The following is a 21,060-nucleotide window of genomic DNA, read 5'->3' as shown; positions in this document are numbered from 1 at the left end:
GATCTGGTAAAATCATAAGGTCCAAATAAATTATTGACAGATTGTGCTAGTTGATTGGTTGGCTATCGTGCACTTTTTATAGCCTCCTCAGTTTTGTTTGTAGTTACTTCTCTTTAGTCTTTTTTTCTGAGAGCTTGGTGGTCATATGCAGGTTTATTCTACCAGAACCAAAAGATTTTTTTAATACATCCAACTATTGCAGAAGTTTAAAAATGTAAGGAAATAGTCCACCTCTACAGTCATATTGGTATCTTTAGTTTCAAAAAACAAACAGCATCTCTCTCACACAAAGATCTAAAAACTAATATAGCTCTCAAAACAGTGTGGTCACTGTAATCTGACTAAATGAAAAGACATGTTGTTTTAACTGTGAAATATAAGAATCACAGACTTTAATCTTCCCTCGTCTCAACAGTTATCCTCTTTGCTCTATTATGCAAATATTTACACTGTACTCAACCTGATCACTGCTTATGCAAAGTAATACGTGGGCATCACTTCTGTACTATTGATGCAGGCTTATCTGACCTATCAGTGATATAAAGAGTGAAAGATGGATGTCAGTGATTGAGAAAAGTTGACAGATTAAAGCCACTGTTAAAGCACTATATGAAGGATAGGTGTATTATGTTAAAATACACTTTTAAGAAAGGAAAATGAGCTATTATAAAGCTATTCAATTAAATTTACTCCACACTTTAATATAACTTCACCACAAACAAAAATGTAACATACATCACATTGCCCTGGTCATCAGCAAGCAAGTAAGCAAAAAGAATAAAGTAGAATGGATGCTGTGAAGCAGAATGTCATTAGAATTAAACCCCAGAAGTGTAGAATGAAGCTGCTGCTGAAAGAAAGCAGATCTTTTTTTGAATAAGCAGTCTCACTTAACATACTCCCAATGAAGTGGCAAAAATGATCAGCTGATCATAAATTCTAGGCAATGTGTTGTAATTTAAAAACACATATTAACCTTTGTTAAACACATTCCCTTCTACTATAAAAATGTAATGGTGGTGGCATTGTTATAAAAGCACTTTTTGCAGCATTGTTGGGGTTCTGCTTAGATTTGATGAGAAAATCAGCGGTGTATGGTGATGAGAGCTCTCAGATACAAATATAAATCCGGGAAACAAGAAACAAGCCTAAAACCGTCACCATACCATCATTGGATGCAGATTCCTTACTGTTATAAGTGCCAAGAATGTCTCAACCTAGTATTAAAAGAGGATGTTACAGTTATGTAAATAAAGGTCATGGTGAAAGACATATAATAGTGTATATTGTTGCACTATTATAGTGTATAGTGTATATTCTGCAATTTCCTTCGGGATCTGCAATTTCCTTCGGGATCTGCAATTTCCTTCGGGATCTGCAACTTCCTTCGGGATCTGCAATTTCCTTCGGGATGAATAAAGTGTTATCTTATCTTATCTTATCTTAATATTGTAGTGAGGTAATTTGGTCATTTTAAAAATTTCATTTTGTGTTGAATTTTCTTTTTCATCTCAGCTCTTGACATGACTGTGTGTGTGTGTGTGTGTGTGGGTATCAGCAGTGTTTGATCAGAGAGGTTGTGCTCTGTATAAGGGTAGGATATCATGTGGTGAACCTGCCATATTGTGTTTGTGTTGGTCTGTTTGGGTTTGTTGGAGAGGGTTGGCTTTGTATGGCAGATGGTACTGTGCACATGGGCAGTTTATTTCCTGTATCCAGTTGGCAGCCTGTGGAAAGTTGGCATGGTAACCTCAGTAGAGTTTATGTCTGTAACTGATAGGTCTCAACAGGAGCTGTCAGAACAGATGTACTGGTAATGTAGCAGGATTTGGCTTAAATTATAGAAAGAGGGTTTAAAAGATAGTATACAGTATTATTACAACCGCTTAAATGTTTTGTTTTGGTTATAAATGAACATGTTCTCCACAGGGAATGCACAATTTAATGCACAATTATTGTGTATTTGCTGAATGTTATACTTTAATATGTGGCAAGGTTTACAACTTTAGCATAAGACTGTATGAGTAGTTCTTGTTTTTATTATGTCTATGCTATATTTGCCAGTTTTATAATACCTACAAATAGCCTGAAATAAAGGTGTAAATTGTTGAACGTTAGCATGTTATGATGCTAAATTCTGTCAGTCACAGTTGTCAAATGATGAATGTAAACAGTGCATAGGAAAACGCTGTCGTCATTCTCCGGAGAGAAAGAGATAGCGGTGAAATGTATAGCATTACCTCACCTGAGGCAGTCGCTTCAGGACAACGGTAGTTTAAACTGCAGTGTTCTACCAGTCTGGCACTAAGACAGTGGGAGGAGCCAACAAGGCTGCTTGTAGGTAGACTAGAAGAATCTAGAAACATTTTACACACACACACACACACATACACACAGCTGAATGTCCTAGAGATAGGGATAGAGAGCCTAAAGATACTGGAAGTACATCTCATTGGGGTATAGGCAGTTACTAGTTTTGTGCCTCCCAAATCAGGTGCAGTGTTGAGGGTTGCACACACCAGTACTTTTTAATTTAGACAATGTTGATTCATGGTGGAACTAGGGCTCAAGTGGCGCAGCGGTCGGCATATGGTCAGCAGTCTGCATATTTGTCATGTGATCTCTATGACTGGTCCAAGTGTCTGCGCGAGTGGTGGGTGGTCATATGGAGCTTAGCATGGGTCCCTGTACGCGATACGGCTCTGTGTGGGAACACAACGCTGGCACATAATAGAAAGCTGATATTAAGCATGCTAGATATTTTTCTTGAGTTTGCGAGTGCTCTGCGAGCCACTCGGATTGAGTCGTTGAACGCATAGCGATCAAGAGCCGATTTTTCAAGTTCCAAGTGAACGCAGATTTTCCTCCACATTGCCACATCTAGTGACTACCTGTTGGTATTCAGGGCAAAAATCGTGTAGTGTGAATTGGCAAAAATGGCAGCATATTCACAATCAGGAATTGAAAATGACTAGATTGGGAGATAAAGGGGGATAAAGAAGATACAGGTTTTTGTAACCTAAATCTTCCAGCCCTAATCATCAGCTAGTCTTAATCATGGACATACTTTTTCAAAACTATAAGTATAGGATTATATATATAGGGAGTCCTGCCTCCCTTTTCTTCCACAGAACCTGTTTTTTTTCATTAAATTTTTATGTTTTAATGCAGTAACATAAGCCGGACAAAATGCCAATTCATCAAGGCCACTCCACCCCCAGTGCTGTACTGCCTGTCACTGATCCTCGTCACACCAACGGCCTTATCCTAAAATGTTTCAATGTTTATCCCTCAGTTAATATTAGTTTAGTATTAGTAGCTGCTGCTGTTTACCCTCACTCTCAGTCTTTCTATTGCACGTTTTACCTCTGCTTTCTCTGACACAAGCTGTGTTCATGTTGCAGCCAAGTTCATGTAATTGTTTTTTCAAGTTTAAAAAAAAAATCATTAATACATTAATACATTAATTGTAATATACTTTACTCAAGTGCATCTGTGTGTGGAGAAAGATAAAGCAAACACATTTTATTCAATTTCATTGTCATTAACCATCTCATTTACATTTTCAGTATGTAGCAGCACTTTTATCCAAAGCAACTTACAGTATTGTGACAGTGTATTGTTTAAGTAATTGAAGGTTAAGGGCCTTGCTCAAGGGCCCAACAGTGGCAACCTGGCAGGGGTGGGGCTTGAACCAGCAACCTTTCGATTACTAGTCCAGTACCTTAACCACTAGGTTAAACGTTAGGCTACATCTACTATTTTGGTCAGAGTTGTGGTGGATGCAAAGCAGGAATACCCAGGACAGGGCGCTAATCTGTCGCAGAGCATCGGTCACCCAACCATGTCTGAGTCTGGGCCAGCCAATAGCACTTCTAAGCTTCAAACCTGGATCTTAACAGTGGTAAGCTAGCAGACTTCTAACCCAACACACTCATTCAAAGCTAATTTTCTTGTGAACATTAAGTAGAATTTATTAACAGTGATGATTTGACAATGTAACTTACATTATTGACTTATCCATTTTCATTTTAAATTACTTGTTCTAACAAACGGATATGTCATTTTTATTTCTAAATTTTATAGTTGGCCCTGAGCTTTTTTTAAGCAATAAGTAGGTGGTTTAAGGTGCAGTTTACCTGATAAGTTACAGTCTTAGTAAACTGGATGATAAGTTCTGACACATTTGAGCACAAATAGTAGTCTTTCTGAAGTGCATACTAAAAATAGATAAATAGAAGGCTTCAAACGCTTGGAAAAAGTTTAGAGAAGGATCATCTCACATTATTCATGAAAGTACAAACAAGACAGATGACCATAAAGACGCCAGTAAGTGTAAGGGTTTAAACCCCAACAACACTGCTGTACATAATGTAGTTGTTTCAATGCAATATGAGCGGTAATTATGTTACCACTGTTGTTTTGCTGATAAGAGTCAGCCACACGAGTAAAATCTGGTCATTGAATTATAAGAGATGTGTTTATGAATTTGCATCTGTGTAAAGATCATAGCTAATTTCAGCAGGGCTTAAACAGAAAAACTCATCTCACCCTTCTTTTATGTTTATCTTATTTTAATGCTTAGAACTTGTTTTGGAATCAACTGGAGGATTAGGTTATGAAGGTGTTATGAAGGGTTAGAACTAGGCGGGTTTGTTTTGGAAAGTTTTTTCGCACGATCACAGAAGGGCAAAATAATTACAGAATGGCTTCTGGTGTTCCTGCAAATAGCCAGCAGGCACCCATATGGTACTTGTTGCAAGCTGTAAAGCTACAGGTGTAAATGTCAGTCATGAATAAAACATGTGTACATCTCTACTTCCTTATAGTCAGCAACATTTAGTCCACCTGTGGCATTGCTTGTTTTCTGAAAAGTGGGAGGTGATACAGGAGCCATGTATTGAGAGATAGAGATGAGCAGGAAGTGGAATTAAACTTCCCTTTGTGACCGAGTGGGTGTGAGAGAAAGAGAAACATGAGATGTGTAAGGGGGTTGGTTGTTTGTCTGATACTGTATCTTGTAAACCAGCTGATTGGAACATGTACTTACCTAATGATAATGATTAGCCCTGCTCCCTTAATCTGAGAAGGAACGGGTCACTAGGTGACCAGGCAGCTGCTTTGCTTGTAGAATGCAATAGAAAAAGTGTTGTATGAAGTAAAGAAAATACACAATTATTGTAAAGGATTGAAACAAACAGAAAAAAACAAAATCAAAATGACTAATTTTTCGTCCTTATCTATACTAACAGTTATATAGTTAAATGTTATGTGAAGATGTTTGCCTGTTTGCATTAAAGTGAGAAATTAGCTACAGAGGATTGTAGCTTGCCCTTCTGTAAATCACATTGGATTATCAACATACAATTAGGAAATATTCATCTAAATTTAATTTCCTCATGTAGCTGCATAACAGTAACTTTGTACAATCAATATGAGTCTATATAAGTCTATATAATCCTATATGAGTAATGATTTCTGATCATGACCATCAGGGCTGTTTTTATCTGAGCAACCTGTGTAACCTCCTTTCAGTATCTAAGCGGGATATTTTTAACCTGCCACATCCACCAGCCCTATCCCTATATTTATATTTACATGTGACATAATGCCAATCGCATGGTCTGTTTTTGCCTGATCAGTGACTTATCCATAATCAGAGCAGACTCATCAGTGCATGCCAGTTGTCTAAAATAATGTAAATAATTCTTATTCCCTGGGTTTAAAACTCAGTAGATCAGCCAGCCCGGCATCTACACAGACACGATTGGCTGTAAGGGGGTGGCCAAGGCCCATTGATAAATTGGCACCCTGTCCAGGGTGTAATCCTGGCTTGTGCACAATATGTACTTTCTAAGGGTCTCTTTAATGCTAGTGCCATTATGCACTCTGGTGACCTCTGTCGGTTGCACAACATACTTGCAGAACAATTTACTTGGAAACGATTTGAAGTATCGCAGTTACTTTTGACATATTAAACTAAAATATTAGATATTTGGCTTACAGTACTAATGTTTCCAAACTGTGTCTGAAAAATGCTGTGTTACTACCAGCAAAGTACTGTAAAAATCCTGCCATATGTGTGTTGAGCTATGATAACCTCTTTATATAGCCCCTTATCACTACTTTTTGACTAAAACAGTATCAGCTATCAGTAGTTTAAAGTAATCCATAGTATTTGTTCTGTAATTGACATTTTGAGTGTTAAATAGGTAATAAAGCGTGAGTGAAAATGTTAGTTATTGTTATATTGCGCTGAACACCGACAATGTCTATACACTTTGCTAGATATATGGTCTGACATTTACATACACTTCTAGGTTTTTTCATAGATTTATTTACCCTCCCCCCTTCCTTTCCAGAAACATATACATATAGCTGCTTAGGTTTGGTGGTGTTAAGTCATTTGATGGTCTAAATGGTTCGATTATATTTATTAAACTTTGTGGCATGGCCTTCAAATTTCTTGTTGTTAATTTTTAATTGAGCATTGGTGGTGACGTCTCTCTCCCTGTAGAAATCAGGCTAATTTAACTGCACTTATTAGATAAAGCCAAAGCATGGCAATGTGAAAGTCTGGGTGACTTTGTAAAGGTCTTAGATAGTGAGTCATAGAAATGAGGAATGCCACCCAAAGTCATTTCTTACTATCATTTGGACCTTAAAAAAACAATTGTCTGTAGGTACAAAATATAATGGACGTCACAAGGAACAACTGTCACAAAACAAAAGACTAATTATCAGTTTATGCAATTTAAAATTTGTATATAGTGGACAAAATACAAACAGCAACATTGAAGTTGGGTCTCTTTGTATGAATCTGCCACTAACTGGTGTAAAGAAGGGTCCAGCTGCTTCACACAAGGAAGCATGTACTAACCTATAAGCCTTACAGGCCAGCATGGGTGTTCTGGCTGGTGTTGCTGAATGACATGGAAATTAGATACAAACTGGGACAGTGATTGAAAATGAATTCATAATTAATCTGTTACAAATTAATTAAAGGGCAGCACGGTGGCTCACCTCACAGCAAGAAGGTCCCGGGTTCGATCCCCAGGCGGGGCGGTCCAGGTCCTTTCTGTGCGGTGTTTGCATGTTCTCCCCGTATCAGCATGGGTTTCCCTCGGGAGCTCCGGTTTCCTCCCACAGTCCAAAAACATGCAGTCAGGTTAATTGGAGACACTGAATTGCCATCCAGGGTGTTACTGTGTGTCTTGCACCCATTGAAAAGCTGGGATAGGCTCCAGCACCCGTGACCCTGATTGGATAAGTGGTTAAGAAAGAGAGTGAGTGAGTGAGTGAGTAATTAATTAAAGGTTTTGAAATCAGACTGAAATTAGGCTTTCTTAAAGTGTACTCTACCTAAAACCCTACTAAACCAATACATTTGGTAGACTGGTAGACCAGAATTGTGTCAAAATCTTGTCCGACTGTATATTTCTAAAGTATAAATAGTGAGTGTCGGCATTTAATAATAAGTTATTTTATGATAGTTTGTTTTGTGTACATTTTTAAAAATGGGTCCTTAAATGGTGCAGCTTGCCTACTATCTCTGAGATTCTAAATTCAGTGGTGTGCTTACTGGCCGGCAGGTGTGTACACAGACATGATTAGCTATGTCAGGGGGCTGGGTTTGGCTGAAGCCCTGTGATGGATTGATGTGCTTGCAAAAAAACCCTTGCAAAAACTGAATTTATTCTTGTGAAAAACTGAAACAAATAGGGTGAAGCAATCACTGACTGCATTAATGTGTGAATGTGCTTATGTGATGTGTATCATTTATGTTGTTTTATTAGTTCAATTCATTTATAGTAGCTGCTGTAAAGTGAACATGGTCTGGAAGGAAGCTCAAAAGTTAATCTGTGCAGATCACATAATAAGTTACCTTTGACCCTGATGAAGCTTACATTCGAGTTTCAAGTGGACTTGCCAGTCTGTCAGAACATGATATAAGAAAACATTTAGATTTCCAGGCTGTTTGTTAAGTGGAATTTATTTAGAGGATTGAAGTTGGCTGCTGTCAGATGGGTAGGAATATGTTGTTTTATGTTAAATAAGTTGTCATTGTAAGTACATTCATGGTTGTATATCATGTGTAACCAATATTAGATGATAATGATTATTATTCTTATTGTTATTATTATACTGTATATGTAGTTTTTTATATTAGCTAGACACTAATTACTAGCAGTAATCTTTATATTGAAATAGTCATAGTCAATCTGATAGGGCCACATTCTGATTCTCATCTACAAATTCAGTTTTAAAAAATCATAAAAAGGCATAAAGAAACTGTATTTACATGTATATAATAAAACAGCAAAATAGTCTATCCTAGGGCACTCTGGTGGTACAGCAGTAATTTACGTTAGCCCACTGCCATTGGGATTTAGGGTTTGATTCCCCTAAATCTACATACAGAGAGATTTTAATGTGGGCTCAATATAAACAAATACCTTCACAATATTCATGTTTTAACCGAATAGCTAGAACATTATGCCCTAGGAAGTTGCCCCAGTAAATGATCTGTAGTTTCTAAATAGATAGATAATAAATAATCCAGGGTAGATAAAATGTCTTTATGTGTCATATATACATATACACATGTACAGTACTGTACAATTAAATGTTTCTTTCGCATATCCCAGCTTGTTTGTAAGCTGGGGTCAGAGTGCAGGGTCAGCCATTGTACAGCTTTCCTGGAGCCAAGAAGGTTGAAGGCCTTGATCAAGGGCCAGTGGCACTTCTCTGGATTCAAACCCACAACCTTCCATTTGATAGGCCAAAATTCTACCCACTAGGCTGCCACTGTCCCTTATATCCAGGAAAAGTAAAATGCATTTTTGTTAAATTATTTAATCACAAAATTGCATTCTTATTTACCCATCTTTACTAAGTATGCCAACAATTCTGGAGCTGATTGTCAATTGCATCTCTCGTCTACATTATTTGTCCTGGGTCATTTCAACGCAGCCTATTAAGTATTTTCAAAAATAAAGCATCTATTTATGCCTGTTTCTGAACACAGTAAAATATCAGCTTTTCAATTGGACAGCACAGTATGACAGCACAGCTGGTAGAATCTGGATTCAATTTTCATCTACAGTCATTGTATAAAGTTTTTAATTATCACACCATTTGCGTTGATTGAAATTGTCCATTAATATTAAGTTGATTCTCCTTCGTGCTACAACCTCCACTCTTCTGGAAAAACTTTCCACGAGTCTCCATAAGTATGTGTCCATTTAGTCAAAATAGCATTTTGTCATTTTCACAGTTAATTGTTTAAGATCTTTAAAGTAAATATAATTTAAGACAACCAAATTCAACAGACTATTATTTTTAATTCTTGGGTCCTGTTAAAACAATATTTCAATATAAAGATGCAATTTGCCAACATGGTGCTGGTAGTAGAGATGCTTTACTACTTTAGGACCTAGGCGACTTACCATAATTGACTGAATCATTAATCTTTTTAAATGTAAAGATTATTTTAAAAAATGTGTTTAAGATGTTTTTTAGGTTACTCGTTTATCTTGTAATAAATTTTGTTTGCGGATTTGAAAGAAATATTCAAATAAAGGAGAAATCATGGCCCTTTCATAAACTCTAAACTTTAAAACATCAAATTATTTTATAATGTCTAAATAATCTAAATAATAGTCATATTAATGTATTATGTTAATTGTATTTAAAGTGATAGTGTGGTTTGTGTTTAAATAAAATCTATAACCTTTTTTTCCATCACAGAGCAACGCAAGAAATACTCGAACTCCAACTTCATCATGCATGAGACGTCTCAGTACCACGTCCAGGTCAGTCATCTGTCATCACACTTCTAGACTTTGGCATACTTTATAATGAGTTGGATAACTTGTAATAATAATTACAAAGCTTTATTATTATTATTATTATTATTATTATTATTATTATTATTACAGGCTTCTTTCTTGCACATGAGCATTTTACCCCATGCTGATGTTACAGCAGCTTTTAATTTATGTTTTAAGGTGGTTTTAAAATTATATATGACCATTACGATAATTTCCTTTTAACGTAATTTGATAGTTTGGGTTTTCTTTTCAACTTAAAATAACCTTGATAAAAAACCTTGATAAAAATGTATTTAAAATCTATTTAACAGAACTCGATATGGAAAATGTATTCAAACACCACAAAGGAATTATATTAGTGTTTTGTTGTAAACCCATTGTTTGAAATAACTACTATAAGACATATATGGCAAGAAATAATTTGTGTTTTGCAACATTGTGGTTCAATTTTGGTCAGTTTCTGTTAGACTGTTTTAGTTTTAGACAGTTCCTCTAGATTTTTCTCTAATAGAGTGCCAAATTTAAAATCCTTCATAAATTTGAAATCTATTCCAAGTCATGATGCCCCATATCATGATGCTCCCACCTCCATATTTCACTGTAGATATGGTGTTTTAGGAATCATACATACATACATACTCTTCAAATAAATATCCAAAGGGATATATTTGTATCTGTTTTGTATAAATTTGTGCATAAAGTCATGCATCTCTGTGGGTTTCTTTGTCTCTTTTTTTTTTTTTAAGCACTTTCGATGTGCTTTCCACATATTGAACTAGTTGTACAGGCAGAGATGTTAAAGGTTTTTTGTAATGGTTCTGTAGTTTTATCCATTAACATAAACATAATTTTGTCTCTGACAAAATCCTTCAAACCAGTGGCAACAAATTTAATTATTAGATTTTTTTTTTTGCGTTATTATGTAGAACTTGATATTTTTATGTAACACATTTACACATTTGTGTAATACAAAACCTTCTGTACAATTGACGTGGATATACATTATGCAGTTATGCAATAGAAGTAAATTAATTAACAAAATTCAAGTACTCAACTTGTTTTTTCCTGTGGTATTTGCATGCTTAAGTTGTATAAAGCATGTACAAGAGTTTTTTCTGGCACTAGTTTACTTGTATTCACTTATTTGGATCATTAGGCCGAAAAAGACTTTCCGCCCACGTGAAAAAACCTCTCCAGCCTTAGCGAGGACTTTGATCGAACATGCAGATAGTGTGTACTGTGTGGTTTAATTAGATATTTAGTGTATGTAGGTAATATGAAGCCTTCAGCATTCAAAACAAGCAAGGTTTTTCTTTTAATAATTGACAGAGAATGCTTTAAATAAATTCTGCTCTATTAAAGTTATCCTTCGACATGGGTCAGATATGGTTCTACCTGGTGTCCCTTGTCAGTTTTACTCATTTTACTGTGGTTTGCAAACACTGCTTGACAAAGTGTATGGTAAATATGAACATGATTATGCTTTTCAAAATGTTGACTCAGATACATGTGACCCACAGTCCTTATGCAGCTTTCTATTCTTTGAACTCACAGATTACCTGGACAATAGCAAAAGCATAAAGAACACACAAATAAATGAATCAGTAGAATGTGGTCATTGCCATTACACCATTGGTAAATAAAGGCATGTTTAAACGTCTTTATGACACAGTATAAAGCAGGCTAGTGAATAGCTAAAACTAGCATGGGTTTCAGTTTCATTGACCTAATTATTAATTGCTATGTACTCATGCTATGTACCTTAACTAAACTTAACTAAACTCAATATCTTTTACAATATTTTAGTACACACTCGCATACACACAAAGTTAATAAAAAAAAAACAACAAACTACAAAATATTGGGCACCTAAAGCTTTCAGAAGATTACTGTTAACATATCACACACAATGTTCCTTGTGTAATCTGTGAAGAATATATCCAGCATTTGAAATAAAAAAGGCATTATTTAGTGGTTTAAATCATAAATTCAATGTCGGTTTTACCATAGCTTTATCCTGGTCAGGGTCCTAGCGGGTCTGATTCATTGGGCGAAAGGCAGGAAACACACTGGAGAGGTCACTAGTCCATCACAGGGCACACACACACACACACACACACAGGGCTATTTTAGTAGCTCCAGTTGGCCTGACTGCATGTCTTTGGACCTGTGGGAGGAAAACAGAGCAACAGACCTACACGGACAGGCCCGGGAATCGAAGCCAAGCCCTTCTTGCTGTGAGGTGACTACACTACCCACCACGCCACCACACCACCATGCTGCCGTGGTTTAAAATCATACATTCTTTATTAAAAACAGCACTTGGACATATACAGTGTATCACAAAAGTGAGTACACCCCTCACATTTCTGCAAATATTTCATTATATCTTTTCGTGGGACAACACTATAGACATGAAACTTGGATATAACTTAGAGTAGTCAGTGTACAGCTTGTATAGCAGTGTAGATTTACTGTCTTCTGAAAATAACTCAACACACAGCCATTAATGTCTAAATAGCTGGCAACATAAGTGAGTACACCCCACAGTGAACATGTCCAAATTGTGCCCAAATGTGTCGTTGTCCCTCCCTGGTGTCATGTGTCAAGGTCCCAGGTGTAAATGGGGAGCAGGGCTGTTAAATTTGGTGTTTTGGGAACAATTCTCTCATACTGGCCACCGGATATTCAACATGGCACCTCATGGCAAAGAACTCTCTGAGGATGTGAGAAATAGAATTGTTGCTCTCCACAAAGATGGCCGGGGCTATAAGAAGATTGCTAACACCCTGAAACTGAGCTACAGCATGGTGGCCAAGGTCATACAGCGGTTTTCCAGGACAGGTTCCACTCGGAACAGGCTTCGTCAGGGTCGACCAAAGAAGTTGAGTCCACGTGTTCGGCGTCATATCCAGAGGTTGGCTTTAAAAAATAGACACATGAGTGCTGCCAGCATTGCTGCAGAGGTTGAAGACGTGGGAGGTCAGCCTGTCAGTGCTCAGACCATACGCCGCACACTGCATCAACTCGGTCTGCATGGTCGTCATCCCAGAAGGAAGCTGACCCACAAGAAAGCCAGCAAACAGTTTGCTGAAGACAAGCAGTCCAAGAACATGGATTACTGGAATGCCCTGTGGTCTGACGAGACCAAGATAAACTTGGCTCAGATGGTGTCCAGCATGTGTGGCGGCGCCCTGGTGAGAAGTACCAAGACAACTGTATCTTGCCTACAGTCAAGCATGGTGGTGGTAGCATCATGGTCTTGGGCTGCATGAGTGTTGCTGGCACTGGGGAGCTGCGGTTCATTGAGGGAAACATGAATTCCAACATGTACTGTGACATTCTGAAACAGAGCATGATCCCCTCCCTTCGAAAACTGGGCCTCATGGCAGTTTTCCAACAGGATAACGACCCCAAACACAACCTCCAAGATGACAACTGCCTTGCTGAGGAAGCTGAAGGTAAAGGTGATGGACTAAACCCAATTGAGCACCTGTGGCGCATCCTCAAGTGGAAGGTGGAGGAGTTCAAGGTGTCTAACATCCACCAGCTCCGTGATGTCATCATGGAGGAGTGGAAGAGGATTCCAGTAGCAACCTGTGCAGCTCTGGTGAATTCCATGCCCAGGAGGGTTAAGGCAGTGCTGGATAATAATGGTGGTCACACAAAATATTGACACTTTGGGCACAATTTGGACATGTTCACTGTGGGGTGTACTCACTTATGTTGCCAGCCATTTAGACATTAATGGCTGTGTGTTGAGTTATTTTCAAAAGACAGTAAATCTACACTGCTATACAAGTTGTACACTGACTACTCTAAGTTATATCCAAGTTTTAGTTCTATAGTGTTGTCCCATGAAAAGATATAATAAAATATTTGCAGAAATGTGAGGGGTGTACTCACTTTTGTGATACACTGTATATTCACATATTTAAATATGAATTCCTATAGATAACGGGGCGACATGGTGGCTAAGTGGGTAGCACTGTTGCCTCCCAGCAAGAAGGTCCTGTGTTCGATCCCCAAATGGAGCGGTCCGGGTCCTTTCTGTGTGGAGTTTGCATGTTCTCCCCGTGTCCGCGTGGGTTTCCTTCGGGAGCTCCGGTTTCCTCCCACAGTCCAAAGACATGCAAGTGAGGTGAATTGGAGATACAAAATTGTCCATGACTGTGTTCGATATAACCTTGTGAACTGATGAATCTTGTGTAACGAGTAACTACCGTTCCTGTCATGAATGTAACCAAAGTGTAAAACATGATGTTAAAATCCTAATAAACAAACAAACAAACCTATAAATAACATTACCAGATTATCAACACCCAGTGAATTGCAAACAATAAAAAGTGAATAATGTCAACAATCTTTTGTTAGGTTGCTTAAATGCCTCTGCTCTAATGTCAGCTAGGCAACCATTTTCACCGACCCCTGTCAAATATTAAAAGTTTAAAACATTAACTAACCTCACTTACTAGCAGCAATACTACATTTAGTCAACTACAAGTGCAAACTAACATACATGGTGCCTAGTGGTAGCTGGGCAATTTAACCCTTTAGGATTGTCAAAATGTAAACGTCATCATTCTTTTATTGTCATACCATTGTGATTATTTTTAAAAACTGTGTACTGGGCCGCTCAGGTGGCGCAGCGGTAAAAAGAAACGCGCTGCAACCAGGGCTGGATTCTGAGAAGCGTGGTATCGAATCCAGCCTTGCTTTACAGGTTCGAAGCTGAGTGGCTATATGAGCAACGATTGGCCGGTTGCTCATGTGGGGGGTGGGACAAAGAACCGGATGTGGGTCTCTCTCTGTCAGAATGCGATTGCGTTCTCTGCCGGCTGATTGGAGGCGCTTACACAGAGATGGGAGAGGGTGCCCTTAGGGGGCTCTCCGCATGCAACGCTAGGTGGCGCCAAACTCGTCAATGTGTGGGTGGCAAAGATGCATCTGGCTGCTGCTCGTGTTTCGGAGGGGATACGGGTTAGCTTCAATCACCTCCGTCAGGGCAGGGTTCGGCATAGACAGAGAGGAAGCACGATGCTAATTGAACAATTGGATGCGCTAAAAGGGGAAAAAAAGGGTAAAAAAAAAAAAGTGTACTGACAGAGATAAGCTTGTACATTACACTAAACCTTATAAACTTTCAGTAGTAAACTAGAGCTTCACATAAAAAACATACATTTATAACAGATTAACAATATAATAAGTGTTTCTAATGTTTCTGGCATTATTCTGGTAGTCTGTCATGTCCTTTCATTTACTGAGTGCAGTTAGTTATAGATTTGTGTAAAGATAATAAGCTTTTTTCAACTACAATATTTTCATTTTTATAGTGTGTATTATCATTAATACAGTTTTTACAGTGTGTCCAAATTCTTTTTGGATTATTTTTCAAAATTAAATCCAGTACATGAAGAGGTTTATTGTTTAAATTTTTGTTTTAAAATTACATTTAAATACTATACTATATACTATTTAAATACTATACTACTATAAATGTTAAAACAATTGTGTTAACACCAGAAGTCAAGTTACTTGCTTCAACTAAGAAGTGTCTCTCTGCTGAACATCTTTGTCAAACCTGCAACATTATTGCACGAAACAATAAGGTAATAAATTGTAATATCAGTGTGTATTTTTTTTTAGCATTTATCCACATTCATAATGGACAAGACAGAGTCCATAGCCACAGTGGATGATGCAATAAAGAAACTCATCCTCTTGGATTCTAAAGATAAAATCTGGACACAGGAGATGCTGCTGCAAGTCAGCGACACATCCATCAAGCTTCTAGACTGTGACACAATGGTAAGTGCCTACTGTCATTTATACTCTCATTTTACATTGTCTGTAAAAATCATTATTCTCAATCAAAATTTATACATGATAACCCTCATCATCAACTTTTTTTGTTTAAATCTGATTAATTATTGTAATTTACTTAGTAAAATGTTTGGTTTGGATAAGTAAACTGCCCTTAGAGTAACCATCAGGTACAACCAATGACCTTCCAGATCCTACACCAGCTGTAGTGGTTTTGATCACTTGAGAATAAAACCAGCTGTTCCCTAATTATTCCTTTACTAGTAGTGCATGTTGGAAATGTGCTTTCAGGGGAGCTAGGAGAAGAATACAAAAACATTTTAGCAGCTTTAACTATACCTCCTGAGTACCCATATGCATGTTATCAAAAAGTGGAAAGTATATGGCACCACCAACATTTTGCCAAGGCCATCCTGACCAAGCCAGGAGAATATCGATCACAGAGCCTGCATCACGGAAGAACTTACAAGTTTGTATGGCTGAGATTGGTCGGTCTGTGCATGGAATAATCTTACAAGCTTTACACAAAGCAAAGGTCTGTATGGCAGGGGGGCAAAAAAGTCACTCCTGAAACAGTGACACACTGAAAGACTTGGAAGATTCTAATAAGACCAAGATTTAAGCAGTATGTTTGAAGAAAACCAAACACAGCACACCAGCGATTAATCAAACCTACCGTAGAGCACAGTGGTGGCAATATTATGGTGTGGGAATGTTTCCCTTTAGCAAAAACTGGGCAGTTGGTCAGAATTGAAGGGAAAATAGCTGCTGCCAAGTACATCCAGATTTTTGAGGAAAACATGCAGCACTCTGATAGACAACTGGACAACAACAACCCTAAACACACCGCCAAACAAAATAGTGGCTTAAGGATAAGAAGGTAAATGTCCTTTATTAACCAGGTCAGATCTGGTAGATAAATCTACAAATCTGTGGATGGACATGAAGAGAGCAGTGCATTGCTGGTCACCACAAAATCTGACTGAACTTGGCTTATATGGAATCAGCACATTACACAAGAGATTGAATAGCTCATAAGCAACTGCCTAGGAAACAAAAACTGCTTCTAGACCCGGAATACTTATTCAAGCATACATGCACATAATAATACATTTTATTTATATAGCGCTTTTCAAGATACTCAAAGGATGAGGATGGATACTCTGCTATGTGTGCCTAATTTATAAAGAGTAATAAAGCATTTATTATTCATACTTACTATTCAACTTAAGGACATATTTCCACATTTAGAACAAAGGTGAAGGTTCTTGCATGACTTAGCCAATATCCTATTAATCATTTATTAGGGTTTGTAAGATTGCAAATCCATCAGTGGGACTCCAGTTTGATTGCTGCATAAAACTCAAATCCACTACATGTTGAAGTGCGCAAAAAAATCAAGGGGTCTGTATCTATTAAATGTGCAGTTACACCATCATATATATCATACCATCTGGGCAATTTAGTTTTAGATAATTTACCTTTGTTTTATATTTGTTCCATCCTGTGCTTTTATCTTTCCCAGCTGAAATGTTTTTAGTTAAATATACCTTTATATACTTTATTTATTATAGCTTGTCAATGATCTAAAGGGAGCTGGGAGCACAGTCACCAAGTAAACCATTAGTAACACACTTCGCCGTAATGGATTGAGATCCTGCGGTGCCCACAAAGTCCCTTTGCTCAAGAAGGCTCATGTACAGGCCCGTCTGAAGTTTGCCAATGAACACCTGAATGATTCAGAGAAAGCTTGGGAGAATGTGATATGGTCAGATGAGACCAAAATTGAGCTCTTTGGCATCAACTCCACTCGCCGTGTTTGGAGGCAAAGAAATGCCCGGTGGGGATGGTGTTCTTGGGGTCATATCCAGCATTTCTCTGCTCCCAGCTCCATTGAGATCATTGACAAGCTCCTCCCGTGTAATTCTGGACTGACCTCACCTTTCTCAGAATCATTCTTACCCCACCAGGTGAGATCTTGCATGGAGCTCCAGAGTGAGGGTGATTGACTGTGATCTTGTATTTCTTCCATTTTCGAATTATCGCACCAACAGTGGTCTCTTTCTCACCAAGCTTCTTGCTGATGGTCTTGTAGCCCATTCCAGCCTTGTGCAGGTCTATAATCTTGTCCCTGACGTCCTTGGATAGCTCTTTGGTCTTGCCCATGGTGGTCGAGAGATTTGAACGGAAGAAACTGATTCTGTGACAGGAGTCTTTTATACAGGGACAGGACTAATTTGTGTGCCTTTTGTGCACATAACCGGTCTGTGGGGGTCAGAATTCTTGCTGGTTGGTAGGGGATCAAATACTTATTTCCCTTAATTAAATACAAATTAATTTATAACTTTTATTTAATGTTTTTTTTTCTGGATTGTTTGTTGATATTCTGTCTCTCTCTGTTAAAATAAACCTTCCATAAAAATTATAGACTGTTCAAGTCTTTGTAAGGGGGTAAACTTACAAAATCAGCAGGGGATCAAATACTTATTTCCCTCACTGTATATACAGTATATATACTTTTATATATTTTTTTCTCTGTTTCTCTTTTTAAATAGGAAGAGTTGGAGAACTTCTCTCTCGCTACTGTACTTCACAGTCAAACAGTACTGAATAAGACCAGGTACCCGTCTGTGCTGCTGATGGTCTGCCAGGATAGCGAGCAGCACCGACCAGACATACACTTCTTCTGTTGTGATGAAGTGGAGGTGAGACATACACTATAGGCACAAAGATTTCTTAAAGTACGATGGTGGTGTCTTGTATTAAAGCACTTTGACTCTTAGCTACCTTGGGATCTTGTTGACATTCATTTGATAGTTCATGGTTTACTGATACTGGTACCAGGTTGCTTATGCATACAATGCTTACTCTGTGCATGTGTGCATTTACTTTTTGCACTCTGTGCAGTTGTGCATTTAGGTGTGTGCATGTTTGTTATTCCCTGCTTCTTTGGAGACCTGCACAGCAACACTCATCTCATTACTCAGATAACAGCTTACTCATCTCATTTGGTGGAGTATTTTTGCATATGTCACACTTCAAGTTTTAAATTCAATTTGGGATAAGACAAAACAACATATGTACATGTCATTTCATTTATAAAATGATTATTTTATAGGTTATTTAACACCTACTCACCCTGTGTGAAAAAGCACTTGCCCTAAACTGAATAACCATCCTCAGCAGCAACAACTGTTTTAGAAAAACTATCTCCACTCCCTTCAGAGGGCTTCAGTGTAGCCAATTTAACATCCGACTTTAATGGGCTTTAATTCAGTACTTTGACCAGGCCACTTCAAAGCTTTGTAACTTATTTAGAATTGGACTTGGTCTTTCATTGACTTGTTGCATAACCTAATGTTCTCTCAGTACTATACTGGTAGAAAGCAAAACTAATGGTTCATGTGACATGCAAAGTGGTCAAATACATCTTCACTACACTGTATTCTAGCTTTTTAAAACAAAGAAACTGAGGTTACATGGGTAAGATTGAAGCATGTTATTATATTTATTATATAATTTTAGTTAAAGTTTCCAATAATGCTTTAGTATTAAAACGTATAGTTACTAAAGGATATAAATAAGGTAAATTGTAGTGGAATTCACAGAGGCAATAGATAGACAAATGCATTAGTCGAGTAGGGGATATTACACTTTATACAGTACACTTGGCTCCACACTGTACACTGTATTTTTTATTATAGTTTTTATTTGTTTTGTAATGATTTATTTATATAAGTGTAAGTATAAACCTGTAATAAAATTTTCTATGTGTTTAATGTGCATTTTTAGGCAGAGATTGTGCATGCAGACATTGACAGTGCTTTGGGAGATAATAAAAATGGCAAGAAGATGAGACCTCAGACACTTAAGTGAGTCTCTAACAAAATCACAAACTGATGGCTGTCCATTGTTGTTATTGTCCCCCTTCATCACACAAAGTCTGTCCAAATTATGAAAAAAATGATGTCCCTGTGGGCAATGAGTATAAGAAGATTGGGAGTATTTTCCAGAAGTTCATGTCCATTTTAGTTTGCTGATTTCAAGAATGTTGATGTGTAGATGATCAATTTCTATTTTCCTGACTTCAAGTTTGCCGTGTTTCATATTTTAAACATTTCAAATACCAATGTGAATTTGTTTTTGTAACTTTTAATTCTCACTTTGAGAGGGTTCTGTCTTCTGGTACCAATCCGACTGTCATTCTGTTGTTCCTTTCCATTTTGTCTTTTTGGTAGAGTACGGAAGTGGTTTACTATTGTCTTATTCTCCGTGGCTGAATTGATGTCATTGTTGTCATTACCTTTGTGATCATCCTCCGCTGACACTGTTCTATATTCCTGCTTCCCAATATAGATGGTAGTTTAGAGGTTTTAACCCCTTTGCTAAGACCTTTCTCAGTCAGTCAGTCAGACCCTGACAAACTCCTGACAGCAAAGCTGTCTGTTTCCCTGATTCATGCAAGCTTTCACCCCTAAACAAGATGCCATACTAGAGAAACACACAGAATTTCCACCATCTAGGGTGAAAATTTCTAAACACTCGTCTTTTCTGGTTTAAAAAGCAGACATCACAATATAACTTGTACAGTACTGTTTTGTAAAAACTGAGAATGCACCCTGTCAAAACATTTGTGTTCATTATCAGGTGGAAAGTCACAATGTGCTGCACCCAGTACTACTAATTAATCAACCTTGAGGTTCCCATATTGTGTAGTAAACTTGCTTTAATGATTGTTTTCAGGCATTTAACATAAAATATGATGACATATCACATTTTATCAGATTGAAATACCTTCAGCAGTGAGTAAAAAAAAACATAATAACATTAGAACAGGGCTTTGAAGCATATAAATATTTTCATGTGGCTTAACTCTATAAACAGCCTATTGTGAAATTAGCTCATTATGCCAATTTCTTGAAGCTGTGAAAATAGACAACTCTAGCATTATACAAGTCCTTACAGTGGTGATCTTGCACATGCTGAACCTCCTTTCATACATTTTTCATGCAGGATGAACCAGGAGAAAATGAAACGGCACCGGGAAACGATCCTTCCACCTTCAGAGCCAAAAGGTCCTGCTTATGGAGTTAAGGGTCGTGTGGCAGCTATGGAAATAAAAAGTGAGCCTAGAGTACACATGTGCTTCTCATGTAGAGAAACATGGTGTCTTGTGGATCATTTATTTTATTTTTATATCTTTTCATTTATGTTTGTGTCAGATATAGAGCAACGTAATTCAGCATCACAGGACGCAGAGTCCCATGAAAAACTTGCCCAGGGTATTGAGAAGGAAGTGGTAAGTGCTCTTTTTTCTAATGTACATGAGATGGAATAACACAAACACATTACTACAGATCAAAAGATTAAATTAATGGTCACACTAGTCAGGCTTTATTGACCA

The 21,060-nt window shown here is 37.6% G+C and overlaps 1 protein-coding gene across 3 annotated transcripts in view; it reads left to right on the top strand.

Annotated features, from left to right (window-relative positions):
• The window catches only part of eps8l2 (EPS8 signaling adaptor L2), a 59,108-nt gene that overhangs the window by 26,259 nt on the left and 11,789 nt on the right, over window positions 1-21,060 (top strand). For 2 of the 3 annotated variants that reach the window (XM_062993443.1, XM_062993435.1), the window contains 6 exons: window positions 9,751-9,815; window positions 15,480-15,641; window positions 18,212-18,361; window positions 19,449-19,528; window positions 20,670-20,779; window positions 20,879-20,955. In XM_062993443.1, coding sequence (XP_062849513.1) covers window positions 9,751-9,815; window positions 15,480-15,641; window positions 18,212-18,361; window positions 19,449-19,528; window positions 20,670-20,779; window positions 20,879-20,955 — 644 coding nt within the window. Of the gene's footprint in view, window positions 1-9,750; window positions 9,816-15,479; window positions 15,642-18,211; window positions 18,362-18,564; window positions 18,668-19,448; window positions 19,529-20,669; window positions 20,780-20,878; window positions 20,956-21,060 lie in introns of those variants that run through there. The other variant, XM_062993450.1, reaches the window with a different exon arrangement.

This window comes from Trichomycterus rosablanca, chromosome 1 (genome assembly GCF_030014385.1).
Source record: "Trichomycterus rosablanca isolate fTriRos1 chromosome 1, fTriRos1.hap1, whole genome shotgun sequence".
In the NCBI taxonomy this organism is placed as follows: domain Eukaryota; kingdom Metazoa; phylum Chordata; class Actinopteri; order Siluriformes; family Trichomycteridae; genus Trichomycterus; species Trichomycterus rosablanca.
Note: the sequence above shows the minus strand (reverse complement) of the source record. Positions and strands in the feature narration are given on the sequence as shown.